We start from the raw sequence: 20,454 nt of genomic DNA, 5'->3' as shown, positions 1-20,454 counted from the left end.
GACCATTAAAAAGTCAGGAAACAACAGATCCTGGAGAGGACGTGGAGAAATAGAAATACTTTCGTACTGTTGGTAGGAGTATAAATTAGTTCAACCATTGAGACACTGTGGCAATTCCTCAAGGATCTAGAACAAGAAACACCATTTGACCCAAAATTTTCATTGCTGGGTATACACCCAAAGGATTATAAATTATTCTGCTATGAAGATACATGCACATGTATGTTTATTGCAGCACTGTTCACAATAGCAAAGACTTGGAACCAATCCAAATGCCCATCAATGATAGACTGGATAAAGAAAATATGACATATATACACCATGGAATACTATGCAGTCATAAAAAAGGATGAGTTCATGTCCTTTGCAGGGACATGGATGAAGCTGAAAACCATCATTCTCAGCAAACTAACACAAGAACAGAAAACCAAACACCACATGTTCTCACTCACAAGTGGGAGTTGAACAATGAGAATACATGGACACAGGGAGGGAACATCACACACCAGGGCCTGTCAGGGGGTAGGGGTGTATGGGAGGGATTACAGGGGTTGGAGAAATAGGGGAGGGATAGCATTAGAAGAAATACCTAATGTAAATGACGGGTTGATGAGTGCAGCAAACCACCATGGCCTATGTATACCTATGTAACAGACCTACACATTCTGCACATGTATCCCCAACTTAAAGTATAATAATAATTTAAAAAAGATATTATACCAAAGGTCACTTTGGAAAAACAAAACAAAATATTAGATTATAAAAACTATGTAACGATTGGCTTGACTTAAAAAACTAATGAATAGATTAAAAGTAAATATCATAGACTGTTAATAGTGATTGTCCTTTGGTATGGAATTATAAATCATTTTAATTTCTTGCTTATATATGTTGTACATATTTTCTGTAGTGCATATGAATTATTATTGCTTTTTTGGGGACAGAGTTTCACTCTTGTCACCAGGCTGGAGTGCAGTGGTGCCATCTCTGCTCACTGCAACTTCTACCTTTGGGTTCAAGCAATTCTCATGCCTCAGCCTGCCAAGTAGCTGGGGTTACAGGTGCCTGCCACCATGCCCAGCTAATTTTTCTATTTTTGGTAGAGACAAGGCTTCACCATGTTGGCCAGGCTGATCTCAAACTCCACCTGCCTTGGCCTCCCCAAGTGCTAGGATTACAGATGTCAGCCATTGTGCCTGGCTGAATTACTTTTACTTTAAAACCATTTCTTAAAAGTTTGGGGTTTTATTGTATTTCTTTTCCCCTAAATATCATCCATTTAAAAAGGAACACATGTGAGTTTTAAAATCTTTTTAAAGATGCCTTGGCTCAATAGGTTCAATATAATTAAGGCTAGGCTTGTAAATTACATAAATAGATGCTGGAGCCCCTCAAAATCCTTTCACTTTCTCATTCTCAATTTCTCCTAGAGGATAAAGTTTACACAAAGTCTTCCTCTGCTAATTAAAGAAATAACTCACAAATTATATTTTATAGCCTACAGTTTTCCTCTAAGCTTTAGACCTACAGATTAGCTGTCTACTCAACATCTCCTCCTGGAGATCACAAGATGACTCAAACAACATTGTCTGAAATCAAACTCATTAACCCATGTACTTTACCATGCCATCAAACTGGACCTCTTGCTATCTTTTGTCATTCTGAGCCCACCGTCATCAAATTACATTGTTTGCTCCCTAATTATACTCACTGTTGTTAACATCTCTCACCTCCCAAACTATTAGTATTGTTTTTAAACTTAATTCATTTATGATGCCGTATTAACTGTGTGTCAAATATTATATGGAACACACTTAAGCTAGAAATTTATTCATTGTTTATCTGAAGTTCTAGTTTAATTGGGCATCTTGTATTTTCATTGTTACATCTGGTAACCTTATTATTAGCTATAATAATTTTAACTCGATCAACTGAATAATGAGGTTGGTTCCTATTAACTGAGTTAAATTTTTTCCTCAGCATTCATTTGATTAGTGGATATGACTCTTATGACAATGACAATGTATCCCTAATTGTTCCTAGATGATGTATTCACCTGATAAACTTATTTTAAGAAGTAAAACTTATTTTACAACCCTTACAAACTTTTAAGTACACTAGTAAATTTCAAGTGTTCTGAGCCAATATCTAAGCATTTTGCAATCTTTCATAAAATTTCACATCAACATAATCCAAATGGTAAAAAATAAAGCACATTTGAAGCCCCAAACCTTGCTTGAATTTTACCCAAAATAAGCAAATAAAGATAATTAAGTCACTTTGAATGGTGCTATGCTAATTGTAAATGACATCTTCCTAAAATTTTGCTCAGGCATTTCCTGACAGAGGGGACTCTTGCTATGTAGCAAAGACAAGACAGGGAACAGCTGCTTTCAGGGAATTCTTTTGAACAACAACAAAAAAATAAATTTCTTCCTGGTGACTTGGCCACCTGCCATGTGGACACTGTAGAAACACCCTGCTATTTGTGATCTCATTGTTTTTTGACGTTATTAAATGATTGTACAAATTATTTAATGTGAACTACTTTATTAAAGTTATATATGTTAAGAACCACTCGGAAATAAAAACCAATTATAAAAACCAGTAGTGAAATTAAAGGTTAATAGCATAGTTTTAAAATTATACTCATTCTTTAGTTTCAGTTTTGCAACTAATTATCCTGCTTTTAGATAATAGAATAATTCTGAAACTATAAAAATGAGCAAAGTATTAACTTTGGAACTATTTACTTTGGAAAATTAAGTGTGTGGCATACTCATCTTAACTCATTTAAAGCAAGTGATTTATATAACTTCTGGACACTTGAAAATTGGTAGAGATTGTTGAGGACTGTGCTGTATTACGTACCTATAGTCCTGATGCCTCCCTACTGAGCTCCCTCAAAGCCAGAATCAAAAAGATGTGCCATTTACTGTCAGACACAAGGAGACATTTAATCCTCTCTGTTAAGTGTTTCTAGAATACCATCCTAGAGGGTCTTCCCATCCTTTACATATCATTTAAGAGATAGAGTGTTGGAGATATTTCTCATGTGTCCTTCTCATTAAACTTAATCTATAAACATTTCAGAAAAAGTCCTAGTTTCTTTGTAACTTGGGTAAGCAGATGGTTAGATATTTAAGGCCATCACTGTGTCCAAAATGCTTCTCATCTTCATCTGATCTGAGCATTGGAGATGACTTGCAACTTGAGACTACATTTTTCTTCAATCTGGTAATACCATTTTCACAGAAATTGGCTTTAAGACATGAGATTGGTCATAAATTATGAACAATTTCAATTTGACTGTTCTATATCTGGAGTCTAGTTAATGTCCTTTAAAGCAAATCATAAGTGGCATGTATCACATTGAAGCAAAATGTCTGAGTCACGTAGCTGAGCTCAGAAATATGCTTGTGGGCTGTAAGAAATAGACGTGAGTTTTCAGTGCTATTAAAATGGTATTCCAGTCAAGGGTCCAGCAGTGCTCAAATCCTCTTCTGCATTCTGTCCTTCCTTCTCAGGGATTAATACCAAAGGAAGCCAGGTATAAGGGCCATAATCAAATGGGAAACAAAGCACCACTTTGTTGTTATCATCATGGAAAGCACCCAGATCTTCTCTAGTGAAGCTCTTTCTAATAAAATATAGATTGGAGAATGAAGCCTGGGCCCAGATGCCTAAGTAAACTGTCTCTTTTACTCCTCTCTGAATCTAAGATATCTGGCTTGGCCTAGAAGGTGGTATATAAAATGAGAAGACTAGCTATATCGGCTCCAAGCAGGTATCCCCACCTAAGTTCTTGTGACATGGATGCAGAAAAAGAAGAAGGTGTATCTCACAGCAGCTAACCCTTTAGAGACACTATCAATACCAACCACCAGTAAAGCCATGGCCTTGTACGGTTCCTGGGTGCTGATCAATCACATGAGCACATCTTTCTTCCATAAGGATATTGGGGCAACCAATAAGAGGGTGTGCAGAGGCTAAAATGTGTGCAACTAGGCAAGAAGTTTTTAATCTAAAGTATCACATTTGCATCACATTTGTTTTCAATCTTCAAATTCAGTGAAGTTTTTTTGTTTGTTTTGTTTTTAGTTACAAGTAAAGCCATCCTATTAATAACTTGGCTGTCAGATACATCTTGTCAGGATACAATTGAAGTAGTAGGCTCTAGAGGTAGGCTGATTTTGTTTCTTGAAGCCAATAGTGAGTGATACATCAATGAGTGTCATCTGAAGTTTCTTCTTCAGTGCCAAAAGGAAGCACTTTCTAGCCAAAGGCACCTTACACTGCATCAGCATGGTTTAAAATACCAATGAAAGTAATGGAGTTAACAGCCTAAACAAAGGTCTTTTATATCCTTTGTGACTAAAAACTGGAGAGTTCATTTGTTTTTCTTCCTTGAGGACATAAATAGCATTTTACATGACACAGTTACCACTGAACCTAGGAGGAATGCTTCCCCTCCAAGACCTTGACCTATTCCTAGAATTTGTCAACTGGTAAAACCAATTTGCCACATTGATTTTACCAGTAATACCATCAAATGTCTGCTTTAATGGTGGAATGCTCTTTTGTAACTCATTTCAGCCTAATAAAGATGTTGTCTTTTGCTGCTTCATACCTGTCAGTATTTTTTCTTGTCTGACGGGTGACATGTTTTCATCAAAGTTGATGGCTGCAGAGAAATGTAGAAAGATAAGACTCTGGAAATTCTATCCTTCTTGGATTTTCACTGGATTGATTTGACCTTTGATGATCTTACTGTAGTAGACATGACTTGTAAACAGTCTGTGCCATTGCCATTTAATTTTTCTTTTTTCTTTTTATGCAAAAAATGACTGACCCCAGGCAGTAAATTCCATACCCTAAATTTTTTAGTTTATAGGAATTCTAACACTGCAGTTTTACACAATATTTTCCACAGTTACAAAAGTATGTAGAAAAGATATATGAAAGATATATGGATAGCTATATCTTTAGATATTTAAAATTTATATGTGGCTGCCAGTTTTTCAAAATGAAAGAAGAAAACTTAAGACAATAGATAGATATTTTTAAAACATCTCTTCCTTAGTAGATGAATCAGTTATTTCCACAAAACATCCCAAAATAAGCAGACCAAGTTGTTGACGACTTAAGTTCTATTTCTGTTTTATTCTAGTCATATCAAGTAGGCACATTCATATCAGGACACTTAATTTTGCAGGCATGGACTCCATTCCACTGAATGCAATTAAACTTAGAGCCTCAAATGATCCACAAAATCATTTTAGATACCTCCCTTGGCCTAAAATCTGCTTTCAAAAAGCCTGCAGTATTTTTATTATTTTATGATAAGTACATTATGGTTTAATAGTACGAATGTTGCCCAACTACTCAGGTAGCCTATAATTGTAAAACAATGTAGGGAGCTAAACATTTTTAATGTAATGAGGTTTTTTTTAAATATTTTAAAGTCAAATACCACATCAAATAATTTTTCTTTATTCAACTCATCTGAAAAATAAAGAAATCCATTAAAAACTATAGGTAGGTATAGATATTAATCTCAATTTTTACATTTTTTTAATTGAAAAACCATTCTTACATGCTTTATAAGAAAAGTCATATGTTTTCAGCCAGAACTATCATCTGCTAGTAATTGGCCAAAATGACGAACACAAAGGAAAAGAGCGCCCAATATATGTTCTCTAGGCCTTTTAGAAAACATGCAGTTGTTCTTTTGGCCACATATATGCGAATCTGTAAGAAAGGTGATACCATAAATATCAGGGGAATGGGTATTGTTCAAAAAGGGATGCCCCACAAGTGTTACCGTGGGAAAGCTGGAAGAGTCTACGTGTTCCCCAGCATGCTGTTGGCATTGCTGTAAACAAACAAGTTAAGGGCAAGATTCTTGCCAAGAGAATTAATGTGCGTATTGAGCACATTAAGCACTCTAAGAGCCGAGATCGCTTCCTGAAACGCGTGAAGGAAAGTGATCTGAAAAAGAAAGAAGCCAAAGAGAAAGGTACCTGGGTTCAAGTGAAGCACCAGCCTGCTCCACCCAGAGAAGCACACTTTCTGAGAACCAATGGGAAGGAGCCTGAGCTGCTGGAGTCTGTTCCCTATGAATTCATGGCCTAATAGCTGTTAAAAAAAAAAAAAAAAAAAAAAAAAAAAAAAAGACATTTTCTTTTTTTTCAAAATTTTTGAAGGGTTTTCTTTTTTTTTTTTTTTCCAGTCACTGATAGACAGGGGTTTATATGATGCTAATTGTAATTCCATTGACATTTTAGTAACCAACCCATCTATAATGAGGCTCTACAAAATCTCTGGAGCATCCTATGTTTTAAAGAGATGTTCTTATCCATTAAAATGTATCTACTATTTTCCATGCTTATAAACTTTGTGGAATGAGGATGAATGTTATCTTTTTATTGTATGAAATACATTCTTAGATATATATGTCTTCATGTTTCAAATCCTTACATTTAGCTTCTGAAATCATGATTGTTTCTAAATATTTTTATCTCTTTAAAATATTTTCTGCGTTCCTAACCCTTAAATATATTTTCTGCTTTTTTTTTAACATTATACTTTAAGTTCTGGGATACATATACAGAATGTGCAGGTCTGTTACATAGGTATACACGTGCCATGGTGGTTTGCTGTACCCATCAATCCATCACCTACATTAGGTATTTCTCCCAATGCTATCCCTCCCTAGTTCCCTACCCGACAACAGGCCCCAGTGTGTGATTTTCCCCTCCCTGTGTCCATGTGTTCTCATTGTTCAACTCCCGCTTATGAGTGAGAACATGTGGTGTTTAGTTTTCTGTTCTTGTGTTAGTTTGCTGAGAATGATGGTTTTCAGCTTCATCTATGTCCCTGAAAAGAACATGAACTCATCCGTTTTGTTTTTGTTTTTGTTTCTTGAGACTTGAGTTTCTGCTCTGCCGCCAGGCTGGAGTGCAGTGGCAGCAATCTCAGCTCACTGCACTCTCCGCCTCCCAGATTCATGCATTTCTCCTGCCTCAGCCTCTGAGTAGCTGGGACTACAGGCATGGGCCACCACGCCCAGCCGATTTTTGTATTTTTAGTAGAGATGGGATTTCACCATGTTGGCCAGAATGGTCTCGATCTCTTTGACCTTGTGATCTGCCCACCTCGGCCTCCCAAAGTGCTAGGATTACAGGTGAAAACCACCACGCCCAGCTGAACTCATCCTTTTTTATGGCTGCATGGTATTCCATGGTGTATATGTGCCACATTTTCTTTATCCAGTCTATCATTGATGGGCATTTGGATTGGTTCCAAGTCTTTGCTATTGTGAACAGTGCTGCAATAAATATATGTGTGCATGTGTCTTTATAGTAGAATGATTTATAATCCTTTGGGTATATATCCAGCAATTTTCTGGTTCTAGATCCTTGAGGAGTTGCCACATTGTCTTCCAGAATGGTTGAACTAATGCACACACCTAACGGTGTAAAAGTTTGTGCCAACTATGAATAAAGTTGTTACAAGTATTTCCATATTGTTTTTGTATGAATATGACTTTTTACTTATCTTGGATACATAGCTAGAAGCAGATGACTGGATCTTACAGTAAATATGGATTAAGTTTGGAAACTGTTATAGGAAATAATATAGCAAACTGTTATTTCATTTTCTCAAATGGCTGTACCATTTTGTGTTCCCACTAGCCATGTTCAAGGGTTCTAGTTCTTCAGCAGGGCACAGTGGCTCATGTCTGTAATCCCAGCACTTTGGGAGGCCTAGGCAGTTGGATCACTTGAGGTCAGGAGTTCGAGACCAGCCTGACCAACATGGTGAAACCCCGTCTCTAATAAAAATACAAAAAAAAATTAGTCTGGCATGGTAGTGAATGCCTGTAAGTTAATCAGGAGTCTGAGGCAACAGAATCGCTTGAATCTGGGAGGCAGAGCTTACAGTGAGCGGAGATAGTGCCAGCGCACTCCAGCCTGGGTGATAGAGTGACTCCATCTCAAAAAAAGAAAAAAAAAAATTTAGGTCTCCAACATTCTCACCTACAGTAGATATTGTCAAGTATTTTTTTTAACCTGCGCATTCTAATTAAGTATGTAGGTATATCTTAAAATGGTTTTAATTTGAATTTTCCTAAGTAACTAATGGTGTTGAGTATCTTTCCGTATTTGCTAGCCATACATTTTCCATGATAATGTACCTATTCAAATACTTTACTCATTTTTAATTGTATTGTTTACTTATTGGCTTTTGGCAGTTCTTTATAGATTCTGGATATGAGGCCTTTATCAGATACATGTTTTGCAAACATTTTCTGCCAGTAGGCTTGTCTTTTCATTTTTTAACAGTGTTTTTCAAAGAGTGCTGTTTTTTAAAACTATTATTTAGGCTATCTTCTTGGTTTGTAGACCCTCATATGAACAAATTTGCACTAACTTCTAATGAACAAAATTATAAGTTTCAGAATTGGAAGGAATCGAAGAAAAGAGACCCTAAAGACAGCATAGTTCTGTATAACATTTCCTTGAGGAATATAGCAATCAGGAACTTTTTTGGCTGAAAGTAGCAGAAAGTCCAACTGTAGTGGCTTAAACAAGAATGCTTTTCTTCATTATAACAAATTCAGAGATAGGCAGCTGTATGCATGCATTTAGGAGTCCCATGTAATCAGAACTGACATCTGTACACTTCCTTGGTCCTTCTCTCTGAAGTTGAAGGTTGCAGCTACAGCTGATAATATCCGCACACAAAACAAGTAGAAGACAGGGAAAAGTGTAGCACCATGAGAGCAACACTGTCCCAGCAGCTTCTCACCTGCTTCCAATTGAATTGTCATTGGACAGAAGTGGGTCATATGATCAGACAATACTGGGAAGAGGGGGTTGAAACTGGGGATCGTGTGAGATGAGTCTATCTAGTGTCTGCCTCAGCAGAAAGTTTTAAATAACATCAAATACAAAAGGCAATAAACCTCTACTATAAAACTAGAAGAGAGAACAATCAAAATCTAGCTTTAAATTCAAGGTTTTTAAAAACTTGCTGCTGGCTAAGCAACTAAATTCTAAAGGCATTTTTCCAACTGTATCTTATGTATATATATAAAATAGTAATAATAGAAATAATAGTAGCTATTAGAATAAAAGCATAATAAGAATAATGGGTTATGGTTTATGAAGCCACATACTTTATCTTCTTTGATTGCCTCTTTGAATATAGGCTTTTATATAACAGACAACTAAGGTACACAGATAGTAGGTTACTTAAAGTCACATAGAAAGGAGATCCAGAATGAGAAACTCACAGTATAGTTTTACTATCCCTTACCTACCTCTCGGTACCAATTAGGGTTTTCAAGATCAAGAAGAACTATACAATGTAAAGCTTATATTGTGATAATGTTTGCTTGACCTGTGTATGTAAACTTGGTAAATAAAGTGAAGTTTTTACTTCATTTATACTTATTATTCCCTCAGTGATAAAATTTCCATCCAGAAAAAGTATTCTATTTTCATTTCAATATAGAGAAAAATAAAATGGAAATCATTCACTTAAAAAAACAGAACAGCCCTTCTATAGTGAAAATTAATGTTGTTTTAAACATTAATTAAAAGCAACCATTATTTTTTTCTTTCATAATTTAGCCCAGGTGCCTAACATATTGACTAGAATTACCCCTAAATGAATGTTAGTTGAACAAATGAATAAATTAACTTTCTGAAACAACTGACTATAATTTTATTGCTTTTTAAAGTTAATCTATCTTTTTCAATTTTGAGTAACTTGGAATAGGTTCTAAATATGCAAAATGCTATTGAATCTCAGTAATTTATTCAAGGTTAGGAAATTCCTGATGCTGAAATATAAGGTTAAACCCCGTATGAGTGTCCATCAATTATTTGGCCTACACTAAAAACTAAACCCATTTTACCAATGAAGTGTGCTTACAAATGCTGTATCTGGAGTTTGTCATACATTCTGGGACTCAAAGGATTCAGGAGACAATAAGCCCCGCTTATCAGCCCCTTGTTAAAGCACATGCAACTATTTTCTCTTTTCCCTTTGAGAACTTTCTCAGGGTATCTGGTAAAATACATTGGCTTTCCATGACAACTTTGTTCAAAATTTTACAAATACTTTAAAAATTGTCCTTGAAAACTAAGATAGGCATGCATATATTTTGTGCCTTAGGAAATGAGAGGCTAAGGAAGTTCATAAGGTGACACAGCTAATGGTAACAGAATTAATATCTCCAGGATTTGACCTGAATCTGCAACCAGATCATGTCCTCTTTAACTCACTTTTGAAGACCAAATCAGAATCCATTGTGTTTTGTAGAAAAAAAAGAAAAGACTGGCAATAATACTGGATTCATTCCATTAAATCTTCATGTATTATAATCATAAAAGAAGATTAAAATGATATTTCACTTTATTGGTTTCAGGATTGTTGCATTGCATATTTGCAGCCATCACTTGTTTAATGGTAGCCACTATATAAAACCTAGATTCCTTTATTGAAAATATACAAAAATGCTTGTAACACCTTCAAGTTTTTGTGCACACTGATGCTGCCAAAATCGTAGTGATCTGATGCTGTTTTAATGTAAGAAAGTCTGATATGGTTGAAAGAGGAAAGATTTTGAAGGCAGATACAGATGAGTTGGTGTACCAAATCTGCAACAAATTAGCCACATGGTCATCAGTATGTTGCTACCGCTGAGACTCACTGTCTTTGTGTGTAGAGTGCCCAAATCATAAGCTGGGAGAATTAAATGAGCTCATAGATATAAAATGCTTAGTGTTACATTCAGCCCATGGTGATTCCTCATTAAATATACAACAGAATTATGGTAATTTACTCCAACAAATATTTATTGACTGTTTTACAAGAGCTCAGTGCTGTGCAAGTGTGTTTTTACAGCTTACTAATCATTGCATTTAAGAAGAAAATGTAGAGCTTAATTTCTTAGATCAGGATTTCTCAGCCTCAGCACTGTTGATATTTTGGCAGATAATTCTTTGTTGTGTGAGGCTTCGCTGTGCACTGTAGGAATTTAGCAGCATCCCTGGCCACCACAGGCTAGATGCAGTGGCGTCCCATCCCTGCCCATTTATCACAACCAAAAATGTCTCCAGACGTTGCCAAATGTCTCCTGGAGGGCAACATTCCCTCCATTTGAGAACTACAGCCCTTGATTGATTCTATGTAAGGAGTGTTCGAGATCTGCTCATCCTAGGAGATTCTCCCCAAAAGGTCCATAGTCAAATAAGATGAGAAACATCACATACCAACTACAGTGTAACAGTGATAGCTGACTTTTGGAACCACAGTACACATGGCGAACTGTTCTTATTTAATCCTCAGACCTAGAAGTTACTTACTATCTTAAGGCACATTTTCAAAATGAGGAAATTGAGGATCAGAGAAATCAAGTAGCTGACAAACATCATACAATTAAATGGTACAGCTAGGGTTTGCTTCCAAGCCATCTCCAGAGTCTGCAAAATTATCTACTACACAGACTTGATCCTTGAATATCCCACTTTTTAATTCAAAATCAATTTGGGGTGTTGAGGCTAATTATCCTTATATTTGTGATGTTTATTAGGTACAGGTATTTACTTTATCTCCAGTACTTACAAAATTACCTTTTGTTGTAATCAACTGATGACAATGTTCCAATTATTTGCTAAATGAGCGTCTTCATAAACATCCTTGGATGCAGGTAAAGTCACTTTCCCTGGCAATGTTAATCAAAATAACTTCAGACAAATTCAGCTGGCCAGGAACTGTGGAAGGAGAGACTCACTCTGCCTGAGGGAGGCAGAAATCATTTAATAGAGGAGACAATATTTGAATTGGACCTTTTATCATCATATTAAATTTGGATGAATAAGAGCCTGCCAGGTGGAAGGGCATTCCTAGTAGATTAAACGGGATATGCAGAGGCCTGAGTAACTTAGAGAGTTCGATATGTTTGAGGAATAGTGGGGGTGGAGGAAAGAAAATAGGAAAATAGAACTAGAGAGAAGGCTGAGTTCTGCATTAATATCTGGGACTTGACTCCTGTAGGTATTTGCCCTTATCACCTTTGCTGTAAGGGCAGCAGACAGCCAAGAGCACAGTAGGGACATGGTCAGATAGGTACTTGATGATCACCGGAGAGTATTTTGTTTGATGGCAGGGAGACCCAATTAAGACACTAATGCAATGCTTTCAGCAAGAGATAATGAGCTAGGGTGGAATGAAGGGTCAGATTTGAGAGAGTTTATTACAAGAGAAGCAGAGCAGGGAAAATCCTCCCCTGAAATGGGCTGCTAGAGCAAATAAGTAGAATTTATTTTTGGAAAGGCTGTCTTTGTGAAACAAAAGATGTACTTCCAAGAAAATAACCTGGAAGTATGTTTAGCAACTGTTCAGGTAACCTGGAGAATTTGCAGTAACATATCTCAGATTCCACAAATGCCCTCCTGAAAATTTGTTCTTGTCCCCATTCAGATTTCCCATAGAAATTGAATACCTCCTGATTATTAAGTGGAGATTTGGAGCTAAAAGTTAGATTCTGAGTTGTACTGCTCGCTTTTTAGTCCAGACTATTTTGTCAATTTCCTTCTAACCATGTCACTTGGGAAAGATGAGTCAGCATTAGTGGAGATGCAACCAAATGTATTTGAGAAATCATGAGCCAGCCAAAAATGTGGGAAAGAGATTAGTTCCAGACACTCAATAAATAGTCGTTGAATTAATCAAATGTTGGTGAATTAATCAAATGTTGAATTCACTTAATTACTTTTGACTTAAGCATGTAAAATAAGATTAATAGAAAGAAAGAAAGGAAAAGAAAGAAAGAAAGAGAAGAAAGAAAGAGAAGAAAGAAAAAAAAGAAAGAAAGAAAGAAAGAGAAAATCCTTTAAACCTTCTATTGTAGCTTTCCTCTTTTTTTTTTTTTTTTTTTTTACTGAAATAGCTAATGGATCTCTCCCCAAAAATACTCTAGCATAGTACCAAATGGACTTTTAATGCTATGCATTATGCGATACATTTTCACTTTTACTATTTAAATCCAAAATGAACATATAGTCCAACACATTTAACCTTGCTACTTTTTTCCAAACATCTTCCTCAAGGTGCCCTTTAAGTTTTTTTTCTCTAACTTTAGTTTGTTTAAGATGAAGCAATTTATTTTAACATGGGTACAAAGATTTTATAATCCTATCCCTGGCAGTTTAGAAGAAACAATTTTTTCTACTACATATTAATGATTTCTGTAATTGTGTCTAAAATCACAATGAGTAAAAATATCTGCTGTTCCAAGAGTGCTATTAGGTACACTCCTAATCATCAGACCTATTTCATTTTGTAATAGAGAAGTTTTTTCCCAAATTGAAAATATAATTTCCTTTCTACAATAAAAGAACTATTATTCTTAATGTTCTTACACATTCTTCTTTTTATGTGAACATTTTAGGTGTATCAATATATGCATGAAACGATAACTGTTAATGGCTGTCCCGAATTCCGTGCAAGGGCAACAGCAAAGGTAAGCCTTGAGTAACTTTAAAAATACACTTGACCCCAGTTATCTAGTAATTGATTGTGCGCGTGTGTGTTTCAGGTATTCTCGTGTGTACACTGTAAGAGAATTTAGACATCAGTGGCAGCCCAGAGTCTAGAACCAGTACTACTTCTCAGGTAAAAATCCTAATGGAAAATTGAACTTTTCTGCTGCTTCTGTAGCTTAAGAAAGGAGAATGATTTCATTAAACTCACTTAATGTCCATTTGGCACAAGCAAATCTACTGGTTCATTGTAAGAAATACTATATGATTTTCTGACACATTGTTCTGATCCAAAAGAACCTGTATTGTATTCAGTGCATGAAGATTTATTTGTACCAGTGTAAAGATTTGATTTCAATTAGACAGGAAAAGAATTCACCTGACACTCACTGATCTAGTATACTTCTATGTATTCAGCGGAGCAGTGGAAGGGTGTGGCATTGACCTGTAGAAACGGCCTGTCACCTTTTATGGTGGTGACCACATCTGCCCTTTAAAAACTCAAATCCAGAGATTGTAGAGACCCTACTAATAAAAATGTTATACCAATAGGATCGTGAAATTATCAGGAAAATAGACCATTAGGAAATATCAATTTTAAACTAAAATCACTGATGCAGCTCTTCTTTTACAAACACACAAATGTTATAACAGAAACATGACTTGCTTTTAAAAATACTGTATCTTTCTAATACTGTATAAGAAATAACCATTGAATAATAAATGATTAGAATTTTCCATTTAATTCTTTTGTGTTACATCAACGCTTATTTAGTTTCTCTCTTGATTTTTAGTTTTTATTCTGTAACTGAACACTGTAGATTTGTAAGGTTTTTTTTTTTTTTTAATTTTGTTTTGTTTAAACTCAGGGAAAAAAGAGAGTGTTATTATCATTACATCATGCTTTGCTTGTACTGAAGTGGAACGCACACAGAAAAATGATCCCTATGTGGTTTAATTAAGGGGAAAGTGAATTGTTTAGTGTTTTACCATTCTCATTTCTTATTCATGTAGAACAGCAGGATAGCAGCATAATGTTGCAATAGCACAATCTTTTCTGGTTGTTTCTGGGCTGTCTGCATTGCATCCATGTCAGCCATTAAAACCTATGCATGACAACAAGGTTTGCATGAGCAAATGCATGTAGCTAAAAACAAGCCATTGTTTTCATATCATTCACTATGTTTCACTTAAATGCAGACAGTAGCATAATGCTAAACTGATGTGATAATGCTGTGTGTGGAAAAGAATGTACAGTAGTTGGGAATAAATATTTTCACATTGTTGAGTAAGTCACTTTGTAGTAGGCATCTAATCAACTGTGGTCAAGGTGAATTAATAAAAGTGAAAAATAGGAAGCAGGCAGAGAATCTTTTCTTCATAGAAACTACCTAAATGCTGTGATTTTATTTCTATGAGGTTAGTGGGAACTAATGGTAAGTTTTTTTCTTGAACTAATTTAATGAAATTAGTACATGAATTTTAAAATAAATTATATCTATATTAAATAATGTTTTATGTATCTAGGTATAAAACCATCGACTGTTCATATTGCCTATTTTGTTATAATAGTTGAAATATTAATATATAATATAGAGATAAAAAAATCCTGTTCCAGATAAGATTTCTCAGTATGAAATAATAATATGGAATATTGGCATAAACTAACAATAATCTGCTTGAATCTATTATGTTATTTTAGTTTTTATTCCTTTTAAGTCATCCTTAATTTTTTAAAAACTTAAATTGGCTAAGCCTGTGGGTTGACAAATAGCAAGATTACATATATATTCAAAAGTATATATACATATAAGTGCTCTTTAATTTATTTAAAAAAAAAACTTACGAACTTTTATCTGCAAGCACCAGCATCAGATTAGACTGTATGTCATACAAAAGAGTGCAAGACATCATCTCTGCTCATAGTACATGTTATACATATAACATATGTATAAAATAATTATAATAGTCGATAGTACATGTAACAAAGTTATTTAGAATCCAGGAATAGGAAGAATTGCACCTTACCAAGATAACTGGAAAATATTTTTATGAAGACAGGAAAATGTTGGTATCCCAGATAAGCCCTAGGAAGCTGGAAATAGATGAGTAGGGCTTTACCAAAGAAAGAAATCATAGATGGCATCTAAATGAAGAAAGGCCTCTCCTTTTTGTGTTCTTTCTTTCACAGGAGAATACTATAAAAATAGGAAAAGTTGCCTGCGCTACCCACTGCAAAGCATATGATTAGCCTTATTTCCCTCATTTTATTACCAAACGACCATCTTTTTTTTTTTTTTCAGGCAACAGTTGCAGCTTTTGCAGCTAGCGAAGGCCACTCCCACCCTCGGGTAGTTGAACTGCCAAAGACTGATGAAGGCCTGGGTTTTAATGTGATGGGAGGAAAGGAGCAAAATTCCCCCATTTATATCTCTCGCATCATTCCTGGAGGGGTGGCTGAAAGACACGGAGGCCTCAAAAGAGGAGATCAGCTGCTATCAGTGAACGGAGTGGTATGTTTATGAAAGAACCAGAGATTTTCTCCTTAAGCCCTTTCTTTTTTTTTTCTCCTGCCATTACAGAAGTAAATGCTGAAATCCTAGAACAAATATTAATTTTGTGTCTAAACAGCTTTTTAAGCATTGATGGATATTAAGCCTATAAAAGCTATAATCTATTTTTTATGTTTCATTTCATTATGTTCAGTTATGATAAATATCAATGAGTTGAAAAAACATCCCAGAAAATTAATCCAACTAGCAGAATTTCTTCCCATAATGTTCCAAGTAACATTTGCAAGAAAACAGTAATTTCAAGATACTTTTATCCTAAGTTACTATAAGCAAATACATACATTTTAAGAATAAAGATAAAACCCCTTACTTTGTAGTGTGTGTGGGTTTTTTCATTTTAAGGGTAATCTTAGTGTTTATATAATAATAACACATATGAAAAAGGCTAATGCACTCAAAATTCTTGAAGCCAGATCTAGAGCTATAGTGTAATAAAAACATATTAGCCTCTCCCAAAAAAGTTTGATTAAATTACCTATTCATCATATATGCTTTTGTTTTTAAAGAAAATTAGAGTAAATTAAAATATAGAATAATTTAAAGTATGAATATACATTTTTTCATAGCTTATATTCCCTAGATAACACCACTTCCACTTGTAATAATGAGTTGCTAAAGAAATCACTTCCTATGAAATGAATAATTTTCTCCCTATAACTTCCACTTATGTTAAACATAAATTATCTAAAAACATACATTTCAGAAATATAAACAGAAACATATCAATGTTTACCTTTCTATTAACCTAAGATCTTTTTTCTAAGAACTTACAAAATTTAATGTATAAATCAGATTTCAGTTATTTGGGGCCAGATTAATTTAGGCTTGGAACACAATATCCAAAATAAAATGCAATTGGAACATGATATTTTATTGGTAACTATGGAATGAAATTCTTCTGTATTCATATCTTGAATTTTATTTATTTGTTTTTTATTTTTAGACTGACTAGTAGTTTCACAGAACCCAAAACTATTCCTTCAATTCTGCTGTCCTCTAATGTATGTCAAAACTCTCATCCCATGAATATTTTATATCACTTCAGCATTCTAATTACTATTTACTTTTTTCTATGTTATAATGTTTTGAGATAAGCTTTTTATTGACCTTTAGATAACTGTGACTTTTTCAAAGCATGTTGCAAGTGATAATTTCAGAGTCAAACTTTCTGGTAGAGGACTCTAGAGCTAGGTTACACAATTATGTCACACAGAGGTTCATGCCCCAGAGTATAAAGTTGCAATTCCTCTGAATATACTTTATAAATCAAATAAGATATAAATTTTAAAACAGTATGAAAAGTACAGAACTCATAACATATTAACAGTAATTATAATTGTGTAAAGTAACAATAAATATATATATGTGTATATATATATATATATATAATTGGTTGACTTTGAACTTTCTTATAAGGGAGCTAAACGGACTTTGTTTACCATAAACATTTGCAAGGAACACACTGTAGGCATTTCATAATTAGTCACCCATTCCTTGCAATGACCTTGTGCTATACCTGGGAGGTGGCAGTTACCTTGCCTGGAATCAAATATACAAGGTTCTACCACCCAATATTCATATAATTATGGATTACTATCTCCTAAACTTGAATTTCTTTATCTGTAAAAAAGGAATAGTACTAATTTGAAGGGCACTGATGAAGAATAAAATGAGGCAAAATGTCTGTTGGGAGGCAAAATGTCTTTTTATATGCCAATTTGGTCATATAAACCTTTGACAGGTAAATGTGGCTACTGGTGAAGGTTGAAGATTAACAACCTCCCAGTGATACTGCTTTTGCTACTTAGGTTAAAAGTAAGTGTTAACAGCAAATTCTGCTACATTTATAGGCATATGTTAGCAAACATTTATTAGCAAGAAGGCAGCGTTCGACACACAACCTCTTTCATAAATTTGATAAAACTCCAGGTCTCTGTCCATTTAGGTGTTCTAATCATAACCTTAGAAAAAGGTTCACTTGAGGCAGATGAGACAACATTCCAAGCCAGGATTTTGTTACCTTTATATTCAGCATCAGGCAATCAGAAATCCTATTAAGACTCACAGCTGGGAGGCCGAGGCGGAAGGATCACGAGGTCAAGAGATCGAGACCATCCTGGTCAACATGGTGAAACCCCGTCTCTACTAAAAATACAAAAAATCAGCTGGGCATGGTGGCGCATGCCTGTAATCCCAGCTATTCAGGAGGCTGAGGCAGGAGAATTGCCTGAACCCAGGACGTGGAGGTTGCAGTGAGCCGAGATTGCGCCATTGCACTCCAGCCTGGGTAACAAGAGTGAAACTCCGTCTCAAAAAAAAAAAAAAAAAAAAAAAGACTCACAGCTGAAAATAAGGTAGTTTAGTAATCAAACCTTGGCCATTCATCATATGGTATAGGCCATGGGCCTCCCTAAGATTTTTATATCCTCTTCATGCAAAGGTGGGGAATGTCTCCAAGATTTTAATATCCCACATATATTTAAACCTTTAATTTTACCAATTAAGTTCCATTTATACATTTACCTTGCTAGTTAATGGGCCACTAAATTCACCAAAGAAAATCCATTTCTGACATATTCTTGCTAATCAGTAAAGCATCATTTGTTCCTTGAAGTAGGTACAACAAGCTGCTCGTATAGTGGCCACCTCTAGAGTGTTGCCTTTCCAATATAATCCTGGCTAACTACCCTAGACAGGTTTATTAAGCTCCTAAAGAGGAAGGTTAAAGTATTACACATTCACATAATCAAACTATATATTGTAAGCTACCTATTTAAAACTGTTTAAGTTATGTGATGTTTAACAATGTCTAATGTATACCAGATGTTTATCAGAAAGCGGTTTTCTGAAAATTAGAGACTCCATGACCCAATGACTTGTTCACAGCCACACAAATAATAGTTAACCCAATACTAGAACTCTGGGCTTCTAACAAACACCGAGTCCAGAGGTTTTATCAGTGTAAATAATTCTAGGCAGGTAACAATATTTAGTGAAAAAAAATTATTCTGTAATGGAAAGGCCAAAAAAAGAAAAGTTTAGCAAATGATGGAATGATTTACATTTCTACCTTGAAATAAGTCACCATTTCAGGAGATTAAATATGGAAGATTTTTTAGAAGATGCCATTCTAAACTCAGAAATTTTGAAAGGAAGTGCTTTGGAGGTCTAAAAAAACCTTAACTACTTTAGTATAAGTACTCTGAAAAAATTTCTAATTGTCCTATTTAAAAAGTAAATTATTCCATGGACATTTAAACATCAGAAAAGACATCTGATGTGATGTCCTGATTATCTTTGATTGTTTGTCTCATATTACATTCTGCCTGCATTTAGAAAAAGGATATGAGTCTGCATGCTGCATATATATATATATATATATATATATATGCATATACATATATATGCATATATATATATATATATACACATATACATATATATGTTAATACAGAGCTGTTAACATCATGGAATGTTAGGTTATAAAATGTGATGGGAAGGGAGAAATCAATAAATAGAAATAAAGACAAAATACAGCAATGGAGCAACTGATTTTTTTCTCCTAGCTTCTTAGAAGTCAAAACAGAAGGAAACTCATCCCAGCTCAACTATCATTTGGAGAGAAAATTTTTCTCTATCCCTAGGTGCCAAGAGAAATTTCCCCTGGGAATGTTACAAATGAGACATTGAATTACCTAATACAATTCCACAGAAAATACAGAGGCCTTTGTGTATGGCTACTTCTTACGTCAATCCTCAGTGAAACCTTAAAGCTGAATGCTGAATTAAAATTCAACATTAATAGGAGGTCAAAATGTTACAGTAAGAATTTATAGCTTTCTAATGATCTCCTTTTCACCCTTTTATGCTCAAGTGTTTTCTCAACAATTTTAAGAAACGATTCAAGGACTGTTTATAAAGGTTGCAGCCAATGTGGAGCCAGCAGCAACAGTAAATATATTTAGTGATAGAGTCAGGATATAAAAAGTCTCAGTAGAATGGTACAATAGGCCTATTTTAATAAGAATCTTCATGAAGTTCTACTCCTGTGCCCAAAAAACTAGCTACATATATGCAGAATCAGGGAGGAATAGCTAAATATCAAAGCCTGGGGAAAAAAATCTAAGGGGATTTCAGTGTTGATTTCAAGAGGAATATAAAGCAAGTTGAAGGAGGGGGACAAAAAGTAATGTGATTGTAGGGGCACCGATAGAAATGAACATAGGACACAGAAAGAGATTGGTCCAGCTCTTGAGTGCAATGTTTTCTTTCTTTCCTTCCTTCCTTCCTTCCTTCCTTCCTTCCTTCCTTCCTTCCTTCCT

At 34.9% G+C, this 20,454-nt stretch overlaps 1 protein-coding gene across 3 annotated transcripts in view; it reads left to right on the top strand.

Moving 5' to 3' along the window:
• LIN7A (lin-7 homolog A, crumbs cell polarity complex component) overlaps positions 1–20,454 on the top strand; it is a 152,785-nt gene that overhangs the window by 85,109 nt on the left and 47,222 nt on the right. For 2 of the 3 annotated variants that reach the window (XM_032296621.1, XM_032296625.1), the window contains 2 exons: positions 13,469–13,540; positions 15,863–16,072. In XM_032296621.1, coding sequence (XP_032152512.1) covers positions 13,469–13,540; positions 15,863–16,072 — 282 coding nt within the window. Of the gene's footprint in view, positions 1–13,468; positions 13,541–13,615; positions 13,693–15,862; positions 16,073–20,454 lie in introns of all 3 variants that reach the window. The other variant, XR_004274606.1, reaches the window with a different exon arrangement.

Source organism: Sapajus apella, unplaced genomic scaffold (genome assembly GCF_009761245.1).
Source record: "Sapajus apella isolate SASKATOON/1434 unplaced genomic scaffold, GSC_monkey_1.0 scaffold2, whole genome shotgun sequence".
In the NCBI taxonomy this organism is placed as follows: Eukaryota; Metazoa; Chordata; class Mammalia; order Primates; family Cebidae; genus Sapajus; species Sapajus apella.
This window is presented reverse-complemented; position numbering and strand designations above follow the sequence as displayed.